The 16,263-nt window shown below is 48.6% G+C and overlaps 2 protein-coding genes and 1 long non-coding RNA gene across 7 annotated transcripts; 1 reads left to right on the plus strand and 2 right to left on the minus strand.

Annotated features, from left to right (window-relative positions):
- Positions 1 to 2,453: 2,453 nt before the first annotated feature.
- On the minus strand, positions 2,454 to 9,717 carry LOC306842453 (ATPase PAAT-like). Its single transcript, XM_079372736.1, is given in 11 exon segments — positions 2,454 to 2,621; positions 2,623 to 2,645; positions 2,648 to 2,688; positions 4,612 to 4,819; positions 5,022 to 5,118; positions 5,212 to 5,325; positions 5,476 to 5,667; positions 8,622 to 8,691; positions 8,992 to 9,189; positions 9,303 to 9,485; positions 9,645 to 9,717. Coding segments are annotated over 11 exon segments (1,326 nt in total). The 5' UTR covers positions 9,683 to 9,717; the 3' UTR covers positions 2,454 to 2,459.
- Positions 6,996 to 8,372, minus strand: LOC306842454. Of its 3 annotated transcripts, none has more exons than XR_013781736.1 (4): positions 7,820 to 7,947; positions 7,661 to 7,702; positions 7,499 to 7,582; positions 6,996 to 7,042 (listed from the first exon to the last, which is right to left on the minus strand). It is a non-coding gene; the product is annotated as an uncharacterized lncRNA (long non-coding RNA). The 3 variants fall into 3 exon arrangements; XR_013781737.1 differs by lacking the exon at positions 6,996 to 7,042 and adding an exon at positions 8,108 to 8,372 and having other exon boundaries at positions 7,438 to 7,582; positions 7,820 to 7,882; XR_013781738.1 differs by lacking the exon at positions 6,996 to 7,042 and having other exon boundaries at positions 7,438 to 7,582.
- Positions 9,718 to 9,998: 281 nt separating the features above from the next.
- On the plus strand, positions 9,999 to 14,795 carry asb3 (ankyrin repeat and SOCS box containing 3). 3 transcript variants are annotated; one of them, XM_079372735.1, is made up of 10 exons: positions 9,999 to 10,295; positions 10,824 to 11,074; positions 12,086 to 12,139; positions 12,432 to 12,574; positions 12,786 to 12,918; positions 12,998 to 13,175; positions 13,615 to 13,833; positions 13,919 to 14,221; positions 14,299 to 14,432; positions 14,518 to 14,795. In XM_079372735.1, the coding sequence occupies exons 2-10, from the start codon at positions 10,867 to 10,869 to the stop codon at positions 14,757 to 14,759; spliced, it is 1,614 nt and encodes a 537-aa protein (XP_079228861.1). In that variant the 5' UTR covers positions 9,999 to 10,295; positions 10,824 to 10,866; the 3' UTR covers positions 14,760 to 14,795. The 3 variants fall into 3 exon arrangements, with proteins under 3 accessions (XP_079228861.1, XP_079228859.1, XP_079228860.1); XM_079372733.1 differs by having other exon boundaries at positions 12,086 to 12,259; positions 14,518 to 14,793; XM_079372734.1 differs by having other exon boundaries at positions 12,086 to 12,259; positions 12,462 to 12,574; positions 14,518 to 14,787.
- Positions 14,796 to 16,263: the final 1,468 nt, after the last annotated feature.

Below are 16,263 nucleotides of genomic sequence, written 5' to 3' on the forward strand. Positions count from 1 at the left end.
GATCCCGGGGGAAATTCCGATTTTAAAAACCAGGACAAAATCTACAAGACAACTTTTATCTGGGATAGCAAAAAATTTACAAAACAAAATCTGGATCACTTGGGCCCAGGTGATCTCAGTTTCATGATCTTTAATGTCTTTACCTGGATCAAGGGGATTCAGTCCAGTTTCTGTTTGAACAATCAGGATAAATAAGAATTAATATGTAAATGTCATACCTAGTGTTTAAAATGAGTACTGCAGTCTAAACTCGAATCATCACAGAGAGCTGTCTCCCCCCCTCCTCTCACACAGGTCACCATGTGGTGGCCACTGTAGCTTCAGTGTTTAGCCAGCTCTGCATGTGGTGGACACTGTAGCTTCAGTGTTTAGCCAGCTCTGCATGTGGTGGACACTGTAGCTTCAGTGTTTAGCCAGCTCTGCATGTGGTAGACACTGTAGCTTCAGTGTTTAGCCAGCTCTGCATGTGGTGGACACTGTAGCTTCAGTGTTTAGCCAGCTCTGCATGTAGAGACACTGTAGCTTCAGTGTTTAGCCAGCTCTGCATGTGGTGGACACTGTAGCTTCAGTGTTTAGCCAGCTCTGCATGGGTCTGTAAAGCTTTCTGCGTTCTAACCTCTCTCCATGTTTCATCTCCAACATTGATCCTAGTTTGAGCAGCTTTCTGCTGCTGGAGCTTATTAGAAACATGCAGAGGCTTTTTAGCTCGGGTACAATCACTTCTATCTGAAGCAGTTCCACTGCCCGCTTCCATCGCTGCAACACCTGTTCACCTGATAACTGCTCTCATATCTGGCAAACCCAGGGGCGTCCAAAACGGCCTTCAAAGCCCCGCCTACCTTCTCTGGTCCAATCAGATCCAGAGCATTCAGGAGCAGAATCTAAAGTTAGAAGGAGGACATACTGGCTGCTGCATTGTTGTCAGAGAAGCTTCAACACAGCAGGTTTCCTTCATGATCACACAGGAAGAGAGCAGCTCTCTGATTGGCTGATTGATCACACAAGAAGAGAGCAGCTCTCTGATTGGCTGATTGATCACACAGGAAGAGAGAAGCTCTCTGATTGGCTGACTGATCACAGAGGAAGAGAGCGCCAGCAGCTCACTCTCTACACAGCTCAGTGATTGGTCCTTGAAAGGACTCTTGGTCAAGTAAACCATTTTGAATAGAATTAAACCTTTTCCGTTATCCCATCCAATAGTCTTCAGTGTGAGACTCGCAGCTCCGCTTCTTCACAGAAGAAGACTTTCAGGGACCCACTCATGAGTCAGCATTACTGGAAGAACCACGGGAACTTTGGCTGCACCCATTTAAACTTTCGGGAAACTCTTCAGCATCTTGTCACACACAGACACACACTCATGTTTTGACTTAAGGATGGAAAACTTGTCGCCACGATGACGGTGGTTAATTTGTTTGGTCTTTGTGCTTTCATGTTTTCTTACTTCCTGTTTGATGTTTATGAGTGAACATTTCCAGCTGCACGTTCATGATCCTTCTTTGAGACGGTAAATAATGTGAGCTACTCAAAGTCAGGACAAACTTTCATGAGTATAAATATAGTTTTATTATCTTCAAACAGCAGTCAGCTGTTAAAAACAACATTACCAATCAACACGGACCTTTTTAAACTTTGACATTTACAGAGATATTTTACTGTAGATTACTGTTTGCATATTAAAAACACCTAAGAGGGGAGTAAGGGTTAAACAGAGAGAAGCTTTAATGACATATGAGACAATGACTGTAAACCAGGCTGAACAGGAATCAGCTGATCATGTACAGTAAGTGTAGTTGTGTGGGTTGGAGTGTCTACATGGACTTCTTATTGTAAACAAAAGTGAACCTGGGTCAGACCACATCCCTCCCTCTGAGCAGCTTGGCTTCACCCGGGTCACACAAAACCTGTTTCATGTTCCCGGGCTTTCTGGACAGTCCCACATTCAGGACTTACACCTCATTCACACAGGAAATATGGTTGTGAGTCTGTATGTTATGTTTTATTTGAAATTGACCGATGCTCTGTGCGTTTGCTTGTCTGACTTCCTGTCCGGGTTCTGATATTCTGTCTCGTTTCACGTGTGTCTGCAGGATACTACGCTGAAAATAGACCTGCAGCACATTTACAACAGAGCGACGCGGCACTGGTGGCACGCTCGTAGACGGACCGCAGCGCCACTGTGTAAACACATGATTGACTAGAGAGGCGGCGAAACTGCTGGCGGCGAACTGCGGCGGCATGTGTGGCGCTGACAGACCGTGGCGTGCACAAAGTAAGTGTAAATTCGCCTTTAAAATTCGGTTGTCAGACAGAGTTTCAAACACAGAGATCCAAGTTAAGCCAACAAGCGTGCATCTTAAAGATGGCCACTCGTGGTTTAGTACAGTTTATGTTGTTCTCTGTTAGTGTTCGCCTCCTGCTCTGCCTCCAGCTTTAGACGGAGCGGGGGCACAAAGGCTTCAGGCTCTATGTCCGGAGCTCAGTGTACGGCTGGTGTCGGAGCAGTCCTGCTCCGGCGGCCCCGTGGACAGTGTGTTTCCTGCTGGGCTGCTCATTGCTTCCTGGTTGAGGACACTCAGCAGGGCCTTCTCTAACTTCTGCTCGAGAGCATCAAGACGACGGGTCCACATGCTCCTTCAGCCTCTCTCCATCTCCTCAAGACGACGCTCCATGGCTGAGTCCAACTCCCTGCAGAATGGAGGGACAATGACGTTAAAGCAGAATGATACAATATTTACCTGAACATACAGGTGCACACACACATCACAGAACTTTCTACATTTGGCTTTTTGAATCTTTGATGGAGAGGTCACAATTTCTCAAATCTGTGCAGAACACAGAACTGTCTAATAGTTTGATTAGACTCAAACTCACCTCCCACGCCCTACGAACCAAAGCTTATGAAGAACCTGGATGAACAAAGTCAGGTAAGTAACCTGTGTGCGGTCTGTAGAGACACCTGGGTCTGAATCATGAGGAAACCTGAAGCCACATGAGAAAGTCAAACGAAGCCACCCACACAGTCGACCCCCCCCCCGCCCCCCCCCCCCCCCCCCCCCCCCCCCAGTAACACTCAGACCACATTTGCAAACAGCTCTGCTTTTTCTGTACTCTTGCCAACCCAAATATTTCCAGTCTTTTCTCAGACTTTTCTCTTTGGCTTTCTGTGCATAACTTTCCTCCCCCTCAATGACACCAAAGAAATTAAAACTTTTTCTGAATTCCTCCAGATGCTCTCTGGGAGCTGCAGCACTTCGTTAACAAGCAGAGGAGTGCTGCCTGTCTGCACAGGAATCTCTGTTAATGTCACATATTGTAAAGTAACATGACAAACAACTTCCACAGGTTCAGAAGCAAAGAACGCCAAGATTGAAATTCAGCAGCCTCAATCTCCCAGAATGCAATGCAACTCCATGACAGGTTTAAGTTTACTCCCACTGCCTCACTGTTTCTCTAACTGTCATCAAAATGTCAACTAGTTTAACCAAAAAATAAAAACAAACCAGCAAAGCACTTCACATTTCTCCTGTCAACAAACAAACAAACAAACAAACAAACAAACAAACAAACAAACAAACACGGCCATCACATACTTATGAGACTGTAGACAGACGAGTTGTGGTGAAGACGGACCGTCGAGCTGCTCGTCTCCTCGATGTCGAGTCACACTCAGCTGACTTTCTGTCTGAGCTCCAACAAAGAGCTTCATTTATCAGACTGCACAAACTGCTCTCAGCTCTACATTGACCGTTTCTACAGCTTTAAGCTTTCTTACACTGTTTCTGCAGAAGAGTTAGATAGATAGATAGATAGATAGATGGATAGATAGATAGATGGATAGATAGATAGATAGACAGACGGACGGACGGACGGACGGACGGACGGACGGACGGACGGACGGACGGACGGACGGACGGACGGATGGATAGATAGATAGATAGATAGATAGATAGATAGATAGATAGAACAAGCTGCGGTGCAGTTTGCAAACATTTGCTGTAACAGGGCGTCATTGTCTCTGAATCAGACTCCTCCTCCCTGCACACGGATCAGCTCGCTCAGATGTTTAGTGTCAGACACAAACAAGCTTTATCCCTGGTACTACATGTGAGACGACATGAGAGGAGGGATTATTGTTCCTCCGAACAAAGCCAACAATAAAACAAAGAAAGACACACTGATTAACAGGGTCTCTGCTTCATATCTCCCCAAAAGGGAAAACTGTGCACCAATGAAAAGGCTTCAAACACGAACGTGCACCAATGACGAGGCTTCAAACACGTTGTGTGACGTGCTCCTTACTTAGACCTGTTGACTGAACCAATCACATGAAAGAAGTGAACATTATCCAGAGCAGCTGTTTGTCTGATCGGGTCTCTTTAGTGCGACTCTTCAACATATCAGTCTCTCTCCTTTGACCGCAGAAATGTGGAATGATGAAAACCTTCTTTCAGTTGTCTGCAGTAACACCATTAGGACACAAGGTGGAGCCACAGTTCACATGATGATTTGAAGATATACTAAAGATGGTGAACGCCTCATGTTGCTGTGAACGCGTTTCTTTAAAGAGCACGCTCACAGCGAGGAGAGCGAAGCGAGATGGTTACTCACCACGAGCCGTTTCTCATCTTCTCCTCCTTCTCCGCCATCGCTGCAGCGTCATCCAGGCGCAGCTTGGTCACCTGACCACAGACGCTCTGGAGCATGGGCAGAAACTCTGGGCCAGACTTTGACACCTGCTCACGCCCCTCAGTGTTCAGGAAGTGTGACATCATTTCTGCCAGCTGGGTGTGGCCTGGGCCTCTGACCTCACTGCTCGCTGGAGGAGAGATCGAGAGACCACGTCACAAAGAGGTCAGCAGGATTTTTGTTAGGACCAGAAACTTGAAAAAAGTCAAATGAAAGCTCCAGACAAACACCAGAGAGAGCGAGGACGATCTTACAATCAAAGTTTATCACAATATTTCATCTTTTTCCATCCAATAAGGTTCAAAAACACACGAACATGAGGATCATCTTACTCTGCTCCTGAATGTGAGAAGCGAGCACGTCTCTGGGGGCGGAGCCGTCTGACTTCATGGCTCCATGCTGAGGATGGGAACAGCTGACTGGAGGCTCCTAACACAGAAGAAGAAGAACACTCATGTCAACGAGCTGCTGCTCAGATCAACACGTCTGCCCCCTCACATTAAACCACAGCACAGATCATACCTGCAAGTCTGCAGGCTGCAGCTGGGAGCTGAAAGCTGCCGGAGGGACCAGGGCCGAGAGAGATCCAGCCCCCATCAGGAGAGGCAGGAAGCCCCCAAGAGAGCCGGTCTGGTTCTAGAGAGAAACACACAGAGGAGAAGAGCGAGAAAAGTTAAGGCTTCCACTTCCTGTTAGCAACATCAGGATGATCCCCCGCTCACTCATTCATACCGAAGTGACCTTTGACCTTTAACTCGCACCCTCCATTAAAGGAAGAAGACGTACCTTCTGCTGGAACTGCACCATGTCCATGAGGTTCTGCGCTCCAGGTGAGAGGCTCGTTCCAATCTCATCAACCAGACTCTGCACCTGCTGCATGTCGATGCCTGGGCCACAAAGGGGGCGGGGCTGCAGGGCCTGAAGGCCCACGACGACCCGACGAACAAAAACACTGTTTCTACCAGCCAGAGAGAGCAGCTGCAGAGCAGAGAAAGCCAGGACACGAGGAGGACACGAGGAGGACACGAGGAGGACACGTGGAGGACACGAGGAGGACACAAGGAGGACACGAGGAGGACACGAGGAGGACACAAGGAGGACACGAGGAGGACACGAGGAGGACACGTGGAGGACACGAGGAGGACACAAGGATTACACAAGTAGGACACAAGGAGGACACAAGTAGGACACGAGGAGGACACGAGGAGGACACAAGGAGGACACAACAGGTGAACCTGTGGGCCGGTTTGGAATCTGCGATAGATCAGTGTGTAGGAAGTGATTCAGCAAATGAAATAATGGGTTTTTTTCAAACCGTCCACGACCCCTCCCTTTCTGTGTCCACACGGAGGGCCCGCCATATTAAGTCCGTCTCAAACCACTGAGCGAGGAGTGGGCCATAAAACCCTCCGCCAGCGAGTCTGCACCGATGCCAACTCGATGATCACGTGTAACGCCTATTGTGTCCGGTCGTCACGGAAGGAGTGACCTGTACTAAAGAAGGAGTGACCTGTACTAAAGAAGGAGTGACCTGTACTAAAGAAGGAGTGACCTGTACTAAAGAAGGAGTGACCTGTACTAAAGAAGGAGTGACCTGTACTAAAGGAGGAGTGACCTGTACTAAAGAAGGAGTGACCTGTACTAAAGAAGGAGTGACCTGTACTAAAGAAGGAGTGACCTGTACTAAAGAAGGAGTGACCTGTACTAAAGAAGGAGTGACCTGTACTAAAGAAGGAGTGACCTGTACTAAAGAAGGAGTGACCTGTACTAAAGAAGGAGTGACCTGTACTAAAGGAGTGACCTGTACTAAAGAAGGAGTGACCTGTACTAAAGAAGGAGTGACCTGCACTAAAGAAGGAGTGACCTGTGCTAAAGAAGGAGTGACCTGTACTAAAGAAGGAGTGACCTGTACTAAAGAAGGAGTGACCTGTACTAAAGAAGGAGTGACCTGTACTAAAGAAGGAGTGACCTGTACTAAAGGAGTGACCTGTACTAAAGAAGGAGTGACCTGTACTAAAGGAGTGACCTGTACTAAAGAAGGAGTGACCTGTACTAAAGAAGGAGTGACCTGTACTAAAGGAGCGACCTGTACTAAAGGAGTGACCTGTACTAAAGAAGGAGTGACCTGTACTAAAGAAGGAGTGACCTGTACTAAAGGAGTGACCTGTACTAAAGAAGGAGTGACCTGTACTAAAGAAGGAGTGACCTGTACTAAAGAAGGAGTGACCTGCACTAAAGAAGGAGTGACCTGTACTAAAGAAGGAGTGACCTGTACTAAAGAAGGAGTGACCTGTGCTAAAGAAGGAGTGACCTGTACTAAAGAAGGAGTGACCTGTACTAAAGGAGGAGTGACCTGTGCTAAAGAAGGAGTGACCTGTACTAAAGAAGGAGTGACCTGTACTAAAGAAGGAGTGACCTGTACTAAAGAAGGAGTGACCTGTACTAAAGAAGGAGTGACCTGTGCTAAAGAAGGAGTGACCTGTACTAAAGAAGGAGTGACCTGTACTAAAGAAGGAGTGACCTGTACTAAAGAAGGAGTGACCTGTACTAAAGAAGGAGTGACCTGTACTAAAGGAGTGACCTGTACTAAAGGAGGAGTGACCTGTACTAAAGAAGGAGTGACCTGTACTAAAGAAGGAGTGACCTGTACTAAAGAAGGAGTGACCTGTACTAAAGAAGGAGTGACCTGTACTAAAGAAGGAGTGACCTGTACTAAAGAAGGAGTGACCTGTACTAAAGAAGGAGTGACCTGTACTAAAGAAGGAGTGACCTGTACTAAAGAAGGAGTGACCTGTACTAAAGGAGTGACCTGTACTAAAGGAGGAGTGACCTGTACTAAAGGAGGAGTGACCTGTACTAAAGAAGGAGTGACCTGTACTAAAGAAGGAGTGACCTGTACTAAAGAAGGAGTGACCTGTACTAAAGGAGTGACCTGTACTAAAGAAGGAGTGACCTGTACTAAAGGAGTGACCTGTACTAAAGGAGGAGTGACCTGTACTAAAGGAGGAGTGACCTGTACTAAAGGAGTGACCTGTACTAAAGAAGGAGTGACCTGTACTAAAGGAGTGACCTGTACTAAAGAAGGAGTGACCTGTACTAAAGAAGGAGTGACCTGTACTAAAGGAGTGACCTGTACTAAAGAAGGAGTGACCTGTACTAAAGAAGGAGTGACCTGTACTAAAGGAGGAGTGACCTGTACTAAAGAAGGAGTGACCTGTACTAAAGGAGTGACCTGTACTAAAGAAGGAGTGACCTGTACTAAAGAAGGAGTGACCTGTACTAAAGAAGGAGTGACCTGTACTAAAGAAGGAGTGACCTGTACTAAAGAAGGAGTGACCTGTACTAAAGAAGGAGTGACCTGTACTAAAGAAGGAGTGACCTGTACTAAAGGAGTGACCTGTACTAAAGAAGGAGTGACCTGTACTAAAGAAGGAGTGACCTGTACTAAAGAAGGAGTGACCTGTACTAAAGGAGGAGTGACCTGTACTAAAGAAGGAGTGACCTGTACTAAAGAAGGAGTGACCTGTACTAAAGGAGGAGTGACCTGTACTAAAGAAGGAGTGACCTGTACTAAAGGAGGAGTGACCTGTACTAAAGAAGGAGTGACCTGTACTAAAGGAGTGACCTGTACTAAAGAAGGAGTGACCTGTACTAAAGAAGGAGTGACCTGTACTAAAGAAGGAGTGACCTGTACTAAAGAAGGAGTGACCTGTACTAAAGAAGGAGTGACCTGTACTAAAGGAGTGACCTGTACTAAAGAAGGAGTGACCTGTACTAAAGAAGGACATTTAATCTGATCATACAGACGTGAACAACTTCACCTGTTTATTGTTTTAAAGGATCAAATAAAAGTGTAGGGGTTGGTTTGAAAAAGGCCCAGAGTCTGCAGCTGTCAGAGTCGACAGTGGAGGTCAAAGGTCACTGAAACTCACCTTGACTTCACACGAGGACATCCGATTCTCGAGGATCAGCTGTTTCTCATAGAAAGGTCCTCGATCTGAGCTGAGAGCAGAGACGAGAGACGACACGGCTGAAACATCGCGTCATCTTATAAACCCCCCCGCACCTGAGTGACGACCCCCCCGCACCTGAGTGACGACCCCCCCGCACCTGAGTGACGACCCCCCCACATCTGAGTGACGACCCCCCCACATCTGAGTGACGACCCCCCCACACCTGAGTGACGACCCCCCCACATCTGAGTGACGACCCCCCCACATCTGAGTGACGACCCCCCCACACCTGAGTGACGACCCCCCCACACCTGAGTGACGACGGTGGCGGCCTGTTGGGTTTCTTTACCTGTCTGGATCTTTGCTTTGGTCGCTCAGCCCTCGAACCGTCCCGCAGTACTCGCCGCTCCGGCTGTACACCTCCATGGTTCGAGCCTCGCTAATGACCAGCAGGCGGCTGATGGAAAAAGAGGAGGCGGGGCTGCATTCCAGCATCAGGACACAAGGACCCCCGTCTTCCGTCTGCTCCAGCAGGACTGGGCTGCCCCTGTGCGGACAACAAGACCCCATGCTAACCCTAATCCAATCAGAGAAGAGGAAACTGCTGTCCTGCATGCTGTCAGCTGATTGGTCTACAGAAACAAGCTCCACCCTTCTCACCAGTTTGTTTTGTTAACCTCGGACTGACGGAGCTCCTCTTCATCATCGCCTTTGCCACTGAGGTAAATAGGAAGCAGGACACCTGACAGGAAGTGTCCCTGAGAGTGGCAGACCCAGGAAGCTTCGCTCTTCAAAGTCACATCCGCCATTCTGCTGCTGACAGCGACCTGCAAGGGCGAGAGGCTGAAACACATGAAGAAGAACACGGCGCCCACCTGTCAATCAGCTCAGCTACACGCCTTATTGTGAATAACTCTGATCCTTCATCCAATCAAAACTGCTGAGTCATCAAAACATTCCCCCCGTACAGTGTGTGTGGATGGAGACATGAGCTAATCACACCTATTTGGTTTTTTGAAGCAGGCTGTAAACATGTTCATGTCTGCTGTAAAAACAGGCTGTTTGAATGGGTGTGTATGTGACTTCCTGTGCTGCTGCAGCCCCCCTCCCCCTCCCCCTCCCCCTCCCCCCCCCTTCTTCTTCTTCTTCTGTGATTTTAGGAAGTGTAGATGAACACTTCATCCTAACAAACACGAGAAGAAAATGACCCTCACACTGACCTTTAGCTAGTTCATCTCGGATCTACGTCATGACCACAGGTAACGTGACGTAGCTGTATCGACGCCTCCTCACCTACCTGACAGGTCAGTGAGCGCGAGCCTCTGATTGGCTGCTCTCGCGCGTGTTCTCATCCAGCTGGGTCCCGACAGAACCGAACCAACAGGAAACCGTCGATCAGACTCACTTCACGGCACCGCGCGACCGGATGTTATTCAATGACGTCATTAAACTGCGACTCCCGAGACGTCACTCCAAACCATAGACTGTAACTCGGACATAAACCTTTAAATGTTCTTAAAAACAACAACAAAACCTTTAAATGTTTATAAAAACAAAGAACAGCGACATTTAATATCTTTAATTTTAGTTAAAGAAGAAAACGGAAACCGGAAACACGAACTAGGATCTTTATTTCAACAACGTATTGTGCCGGTACGACCGTCTCTCTCTCTCTCTCTCTGTCTCTCTCTCTCTGTCTCTCTCTCTCTCTCTCTGTCTCTCTCTCTCTCTGTCTCTGTCTCTCTCTCTCTCTGTCTCTCTCTCTCTCTCTCTCTCTCTCTCTCTCTCTCTGTCTCTCTCTCTCTGTCTCTCTCTCTCTCTCTCTGTCTCTCTCTGTCTCTCTCTCTGTCTCTCTCTCTGTCTCTCTCTCTCTCTCTGTCTCTCTCTGTCTCTCTCTCTGTCTCTCTCTCTCTCTCTGTCTCTCTCTCTCTGTCTCTCTCTCTCTGTCTCTCTCTCTGTCTCTCTCTGTCTCTCTCTCTCTCTGTCTCTCTCTCTCTCTCTCTGTCTCTCTCTGTCTCTCTCTCTCTCTCTGTCTCTCTCTCTCTCTCTCTCTCTCTCTCTCTCTCTCTCTCTCTCTCTCTCACACACACACACACACACACACACACACACACACACAGACACACACACACACACACACATTATTATCCTGTCTGAACTGTTGATTCTGTTTTTTTACAGCCTGCCCCCCCAAAGACCAGCAGGTCCACTTCAGACTGTGTCCATGGACTTCACAGAGACCTACTCAGACTCCGTCTCCAGGGTCTCTGCTGCCGCTCGCTCCGGCTGCAGGAGGAAGCTGAAACGGATGATCATCAGAGGCTTCAGTGTGGACTGCAGAGACAACCGAGGCTGGAACGCCCTGCACGAGGCCGCTGCTGCCGGACGCCACCAGTGTGTCCACGAGATCCTGTCTGCAGCTGACTCAGCAGGTTCATACAGGCAGGACTGTACAGACTGTTTGCTGACTCAGCAGGTTCATACAGGCAGGACTGTCTGCTGACTCAGCAGGTTCATACAGGCAGGACTGTACAGACTGTCTGCTGACTCAGCAGGTTCATACAGTCAGGACTGTACAGACTGTCTGCTGACTCAGCAGGTTCATACAGTCAGGACTGTCTGCTGACTCAGCAGGTTCATACAGTCAGGACTGTCTGCTGACTCAGCAGGTTCATACAGTCAGGACTGTACATACTGTCTGCTGACTCAGCAGGTTCATACAGTCAGGACTGTACATACTGTCTGCTGACTCAGCAGGTTCATACAGTCAGGACTGTACATACTGTCTGCTGACTCAGCAGGTTCATACAGTCAGGACTGTACATACTGTCTGCTGACTCAGCAGGTTCATACAGTCAGGACTGTACAGACTGTTTGCTGACTCAGCAGGTTCATACAGTCAGGACTGTACAGACTGTCTGCTGACTCAGCAGGTTCATACAGGCAGGACTGTACAGACTGTCTGCTGACTCAGCAGGTTCATACAGTCAGGACTGTCTGCTGACTCAGCAGGTTCATACAGTCAGGACTGTCTGCTGACTCAGCAGGTTCATACAGTCAGGACTGTACATACTGTCTGCTGACTCAGCAGGTTCATACAGTCAGGACTGTCTGCTGACTCAGCAGGTTCATACAGTCAGGACTGTCTGCTGACTCAGCAGGTTCATACAGTCAGGACTGTCTGCTGACTCAGCAGGTTCATACAGTCAGGACTGTCTGCTGACTCAGCAGGTTCATACAGTCAGGACTGTACATACTGTCTGCTGACTCAGCAGGTTCATACAGTCAGGACTGTACAGACTGTCTGCTGACTCAGCAGGTTCATACAGTCAGGACTGTCTGCTGACTCAGCAGGTTCATACAGTCAGGACTGTACAGACTGTCTGCTGCTCTTCTTTGAAGTCAAACTAACAGGAAGTTGTCCTCTGTCTGTTTCCTGTTAGCAGCTGGCTCGTCCCGTGGCTGCCGCTCCTTAGTGAACTCATTGACACATGAAGGTGAATCTGCATGTTACCTGGCAGCACAGCGTGGACACCTGGCGGTGGTTCGGCTCCTCCTTACAGCTCATGCAGACATCAATCAGCTGACCAATGACCTGTCTTGTCCTCTCTACACAGGTAAAAGCCTTTCCTGTCTCCCCTGAGCTTTTCTTCATGCACACCTGTAGGAATAAAGCTGTCGTTCTGCTGACTAATGGTTGTCTCAAACTGGATGTTATGGAGGATCATCTTAAGCACAGCCTGATATGAACAGATGATGTTCTGACTCTGTTTGCTGATTTTATTAAAGACGTCTCGGATGCTAACCATTCTCCCACAGCTGTAGATGGTGGTCACAGAGAGGTCGTAGCTCTGCTGATCAGGAAAGGTGCAGAGGTCAACAGGACACACACCGCCTCCTGCTGGACCTGCCTTCATCAAGCAGTTTATAAGGTACACACACAATACAGCACGTTTTATGTTTTATGAAGCGTGCTCATTTTACAAACAGACGGACTTGAGACAAAAAGGAAATAAAAATGGACGTGCAATCGAGTCTGCGTCTGCACATCAAAGAACACGACAGACCGTTTGGATGTGTCCATACTGAAGGCTGTCGTGCATGAAGTGTGCCGTGTCCTGAGGATATGTCTAATCCCCTCAGGGTCACAGTGAAATTGTGCGGCTGCTGGTAGACGTCTGCGACCTTGAAGCTCCAGATGACCACGACATCACCCCACTGTTTGTGGCTGCACAGTACGGACAGCGGGACTGTCTGGAGATCCTGGTGAATGCTGGTAAACAGCCACTCCTCTGAACGCCTTCATGTGGTCAGTAAGAGACATCCTTCAGCTCTGGGTGTGGTTTTCTCGTTAGGGGCCAACGTGAGCACGCAGGCAGCTGATCTGGCCACACCACTGCTGATCGCCGCTCAGGAGGGACACCAGGCGTGTGTGGACTTCTTGCTGGACCACGGTGCAGATCCTAACACAGCCTGCAGTCAGGACTGGCCCCAGCTGCCCCTCCATGCTGCTGCAGAGTTTGGCCACATCAGGTACTGACCGCCTGCCGGCCTTTTTCACTGATGCATTATGGGGCATACCCTAATATCAACCACGTGTGACCAGTCACACTATGAGTAGGAATATCTTCACAGCACCAGAGATGACCCAGAGTGCAGGTTTCTCTGACCTCCGGTCCAGAACTGCAGATCTTCATGTTGGAGAAGTCTGGCCTGGACTTCACACCGTTTATCAATAAATCAACAGTAAACCAATAATAAAAGTCTTATTTTGATCAGCATACTGATTATCATCTGTGTGTGTGTGTGTGTGTGTGTGTGTGTGTGTGTGTGTGTGTGTGTGTGTGTGTGTGTGTGTGTGTGTGTGTGTGTGTGTGTGTGTGTGTGTGTGTGTGTGTGTGTGTGTGTGTGTGTGTGTGTGTGTGTGTGTGTGTGTGTGTGTGTGTGTGTGTGTGTGTCTTTATCCCTCCAGTGTCCTGAAGAAGCTGATCGCTGTTACAGAGCGCGTGTGTGACCGTGGGGAGGGCGCCGTGAGTCCACTGTACGTGGCCATCAACAGGGACCAGAGCAGGAGTGTGGAGGTACTGTTGGAGGAAGGTTACAGTCCTGACGCTCAGGACTGCTCCATCATCCTGGGAGTGCGTTCTCCTCTCTCCTTTGCCTTGTCTCGCTCATCAGAAAAACCATTTAGGTCCGTAAAACGGCAGATTGGACCCCCTCATTCATAAACGCACAGAAAATGATTTGTCCCTAATTGTGGCTTGAATATCTTTCAGTGAGTCGGGTAGGCTGCTCATCGCTGCAGGAGCTCGTCTGAGCGAGGAGGACTGGATTTATTCCTTAGCCACTGACAAACGGGACCTGCTGCATCTGATCCTGAAACACAGGAGGATCCCTCAGCTACAGACTCTGAGGACGGACTGTCCTGAACTGCATCATCAGGGGGAGACCATGTTAAAGCTGCAGGAACTTAAAGAGCTCCTCTGTGTGGCTCTGAACCAGGTCCACTTTGCAGCCTGTTGGCTTCCTCTGCTCCTGAACGCAGGCCTGGACCCGTCTCTGCTGCTTCAGCCCCGCATGTAAGTCCTGTCTCTCATCAATTTTCTCTGTTGCTGTTTAGACCGGTATCCTGGATCACAATAGTTCTCCCTTGTAGGTTGGAACAGGCAAACAGTGAGGTCCTGAATTACCTGCTGGAGTTTGTGAACTGGTCGATTCTGTCTCCGCCTTTGAAACATATCCTGGATCATCGGCTGGCAGAGAAGAGTTGGGATCCAAGTCCACATTTAGGTACATAGATTCATCAGGAGTCAGTAAATCTGCTTCACCGTCTGTGTTGATAATGATGAGCGCGTTCTTCCTGTCCTCCCTCTAGCCTCCCTCCCCCGCCTGACCCACCTCTGTCGGTTGAAAGTCAGGTCTGTGTTGGGGCCAGATGTACTGATGACGACCAGCGTGGTCCAGCAGCTCCCTGTGCCTGCACCACTTCATGGTTTCCTTCAGTTCAAAGACTTTCCTGAGGCTCCCTACAGACCACCATCCCCTCTTTTAAATGGACTAGAGGGACACCTGAGAACACACCAGCACAGACATGTTCTCGAAACACCGACATCCTGAGATCCATCAGAACCATCACATCCTGAGATCCATCAGAACCATCACATCCTGAGATCCATCAGAACCATCACATCCTGAGAACCATCAGAACCATCACATCCTGAGAACCATCAGAACCATCACATCCTGAGATCCATCACATCCTGAGAACCATCACATCCTCAGAACCATCACATCCTGAGATCCATCACATCCTGAGATCCATCACATCCTGAGATCCATCACATCCTGAGATCCATCACATCCTCAGATCCATCAGAACCATCACATCCTGAGATCCATCACATCCTGAGATCCATCACATCCTGAGATCCATCACATCCTGAGATCCATCACATCCTGAGAACCATCACATCCTGAGATCCATCACATCCTCAGATCCATCAGAACCATCACATCCTGAGATCCATCACATCCTCAGATCCATCACATCCTGAGAACCATCACATCCTCAGAACCATCACATCCTGAGATCCATCACATCCTGAGATCCATCACATCCTGAGATCCATCACATCCTCAGATCCATCAGAACCATCACATCCTGAGATCCATCACATCCTGAGATCCATCACATACTGAGATCCATCACATCCTCAGATCCATCAGAACCATCACATCCTGAGATCCATCACATCCTGAGATCCATCACATCCTGAGATCCATCACATCCTGAGATCCATCACATCCTGAGATCCATCACATCCTCAGATCCATCAGAACCATCACATCCTCAGAACCATCACATCCTGAGATCCATCACATCATTTGGGTCAGGGTTATGTTAATCTGTCTTTTGTTTGCTCGTATATAAACTCATGTTCTTGCATCGTCTCTTGTTTTTCTTTTGTGTGATGACGTCACCCTGACGCTGGATCGTTTTTGGTGCAACAAGTGAAACCACTTATGATCGTGTGCAGTTTGAACTTACGAAAGGCGAAGCAGTTCATGAATGAGCTTGTGGTGACTCCTGGGTGAGCGGTGTCTTTTTTGACCTTTTAGTGGTCTCGAGTGTGAATGTGACCTGAGCACAGAGGAGGATACAGCTGGAGTGTGAATGTGACCTCAGCACAGAGGAGGATACAGCTGGAGTGTGAATGTGACCTGAGCACAGAGGAGGATGCAGCTGGAGTGTGAATGTGACCTCAGCACAGAGGAGGATACAGCTGGAGTGTGAATGTGACCTCAGCACAGAGGAGGATACAGCTCGAGTGTGAATGTGACCTCAGCACAGAGGAGGATACAGCTGGAGTGTGAATGTGACCTCAGCACAGAGGAGGATACAGCTCGAGTGTGAATGTGACCTCAGCACAGAGGAGGATACAGCTGGAGTGTGAATGTGACCTGAGCACAGAGGAGGATACAGCTGGAGTGTGAATGTGACCTCAGCACAGAGGAGGATACAGCTGGAGTGTGAATGTGACCTGAGCACAGAGGAGGATTCACCTGCAGCATTGAACACACGGCAGGGTGAGGATCATTTTATAGCGTCTTTGAGATTATC

This window comes from Symphodus melops (assembly GCF_947650265.1).
Source record: "Symphodus melops genome assembly, chromosome: 21".
Taxonomy (NCBI): Eukaryota; Metazoa; Chordata; class Actinopteri; order Labriformes; family Labridae; genus Symphodus; species Symphodus melops.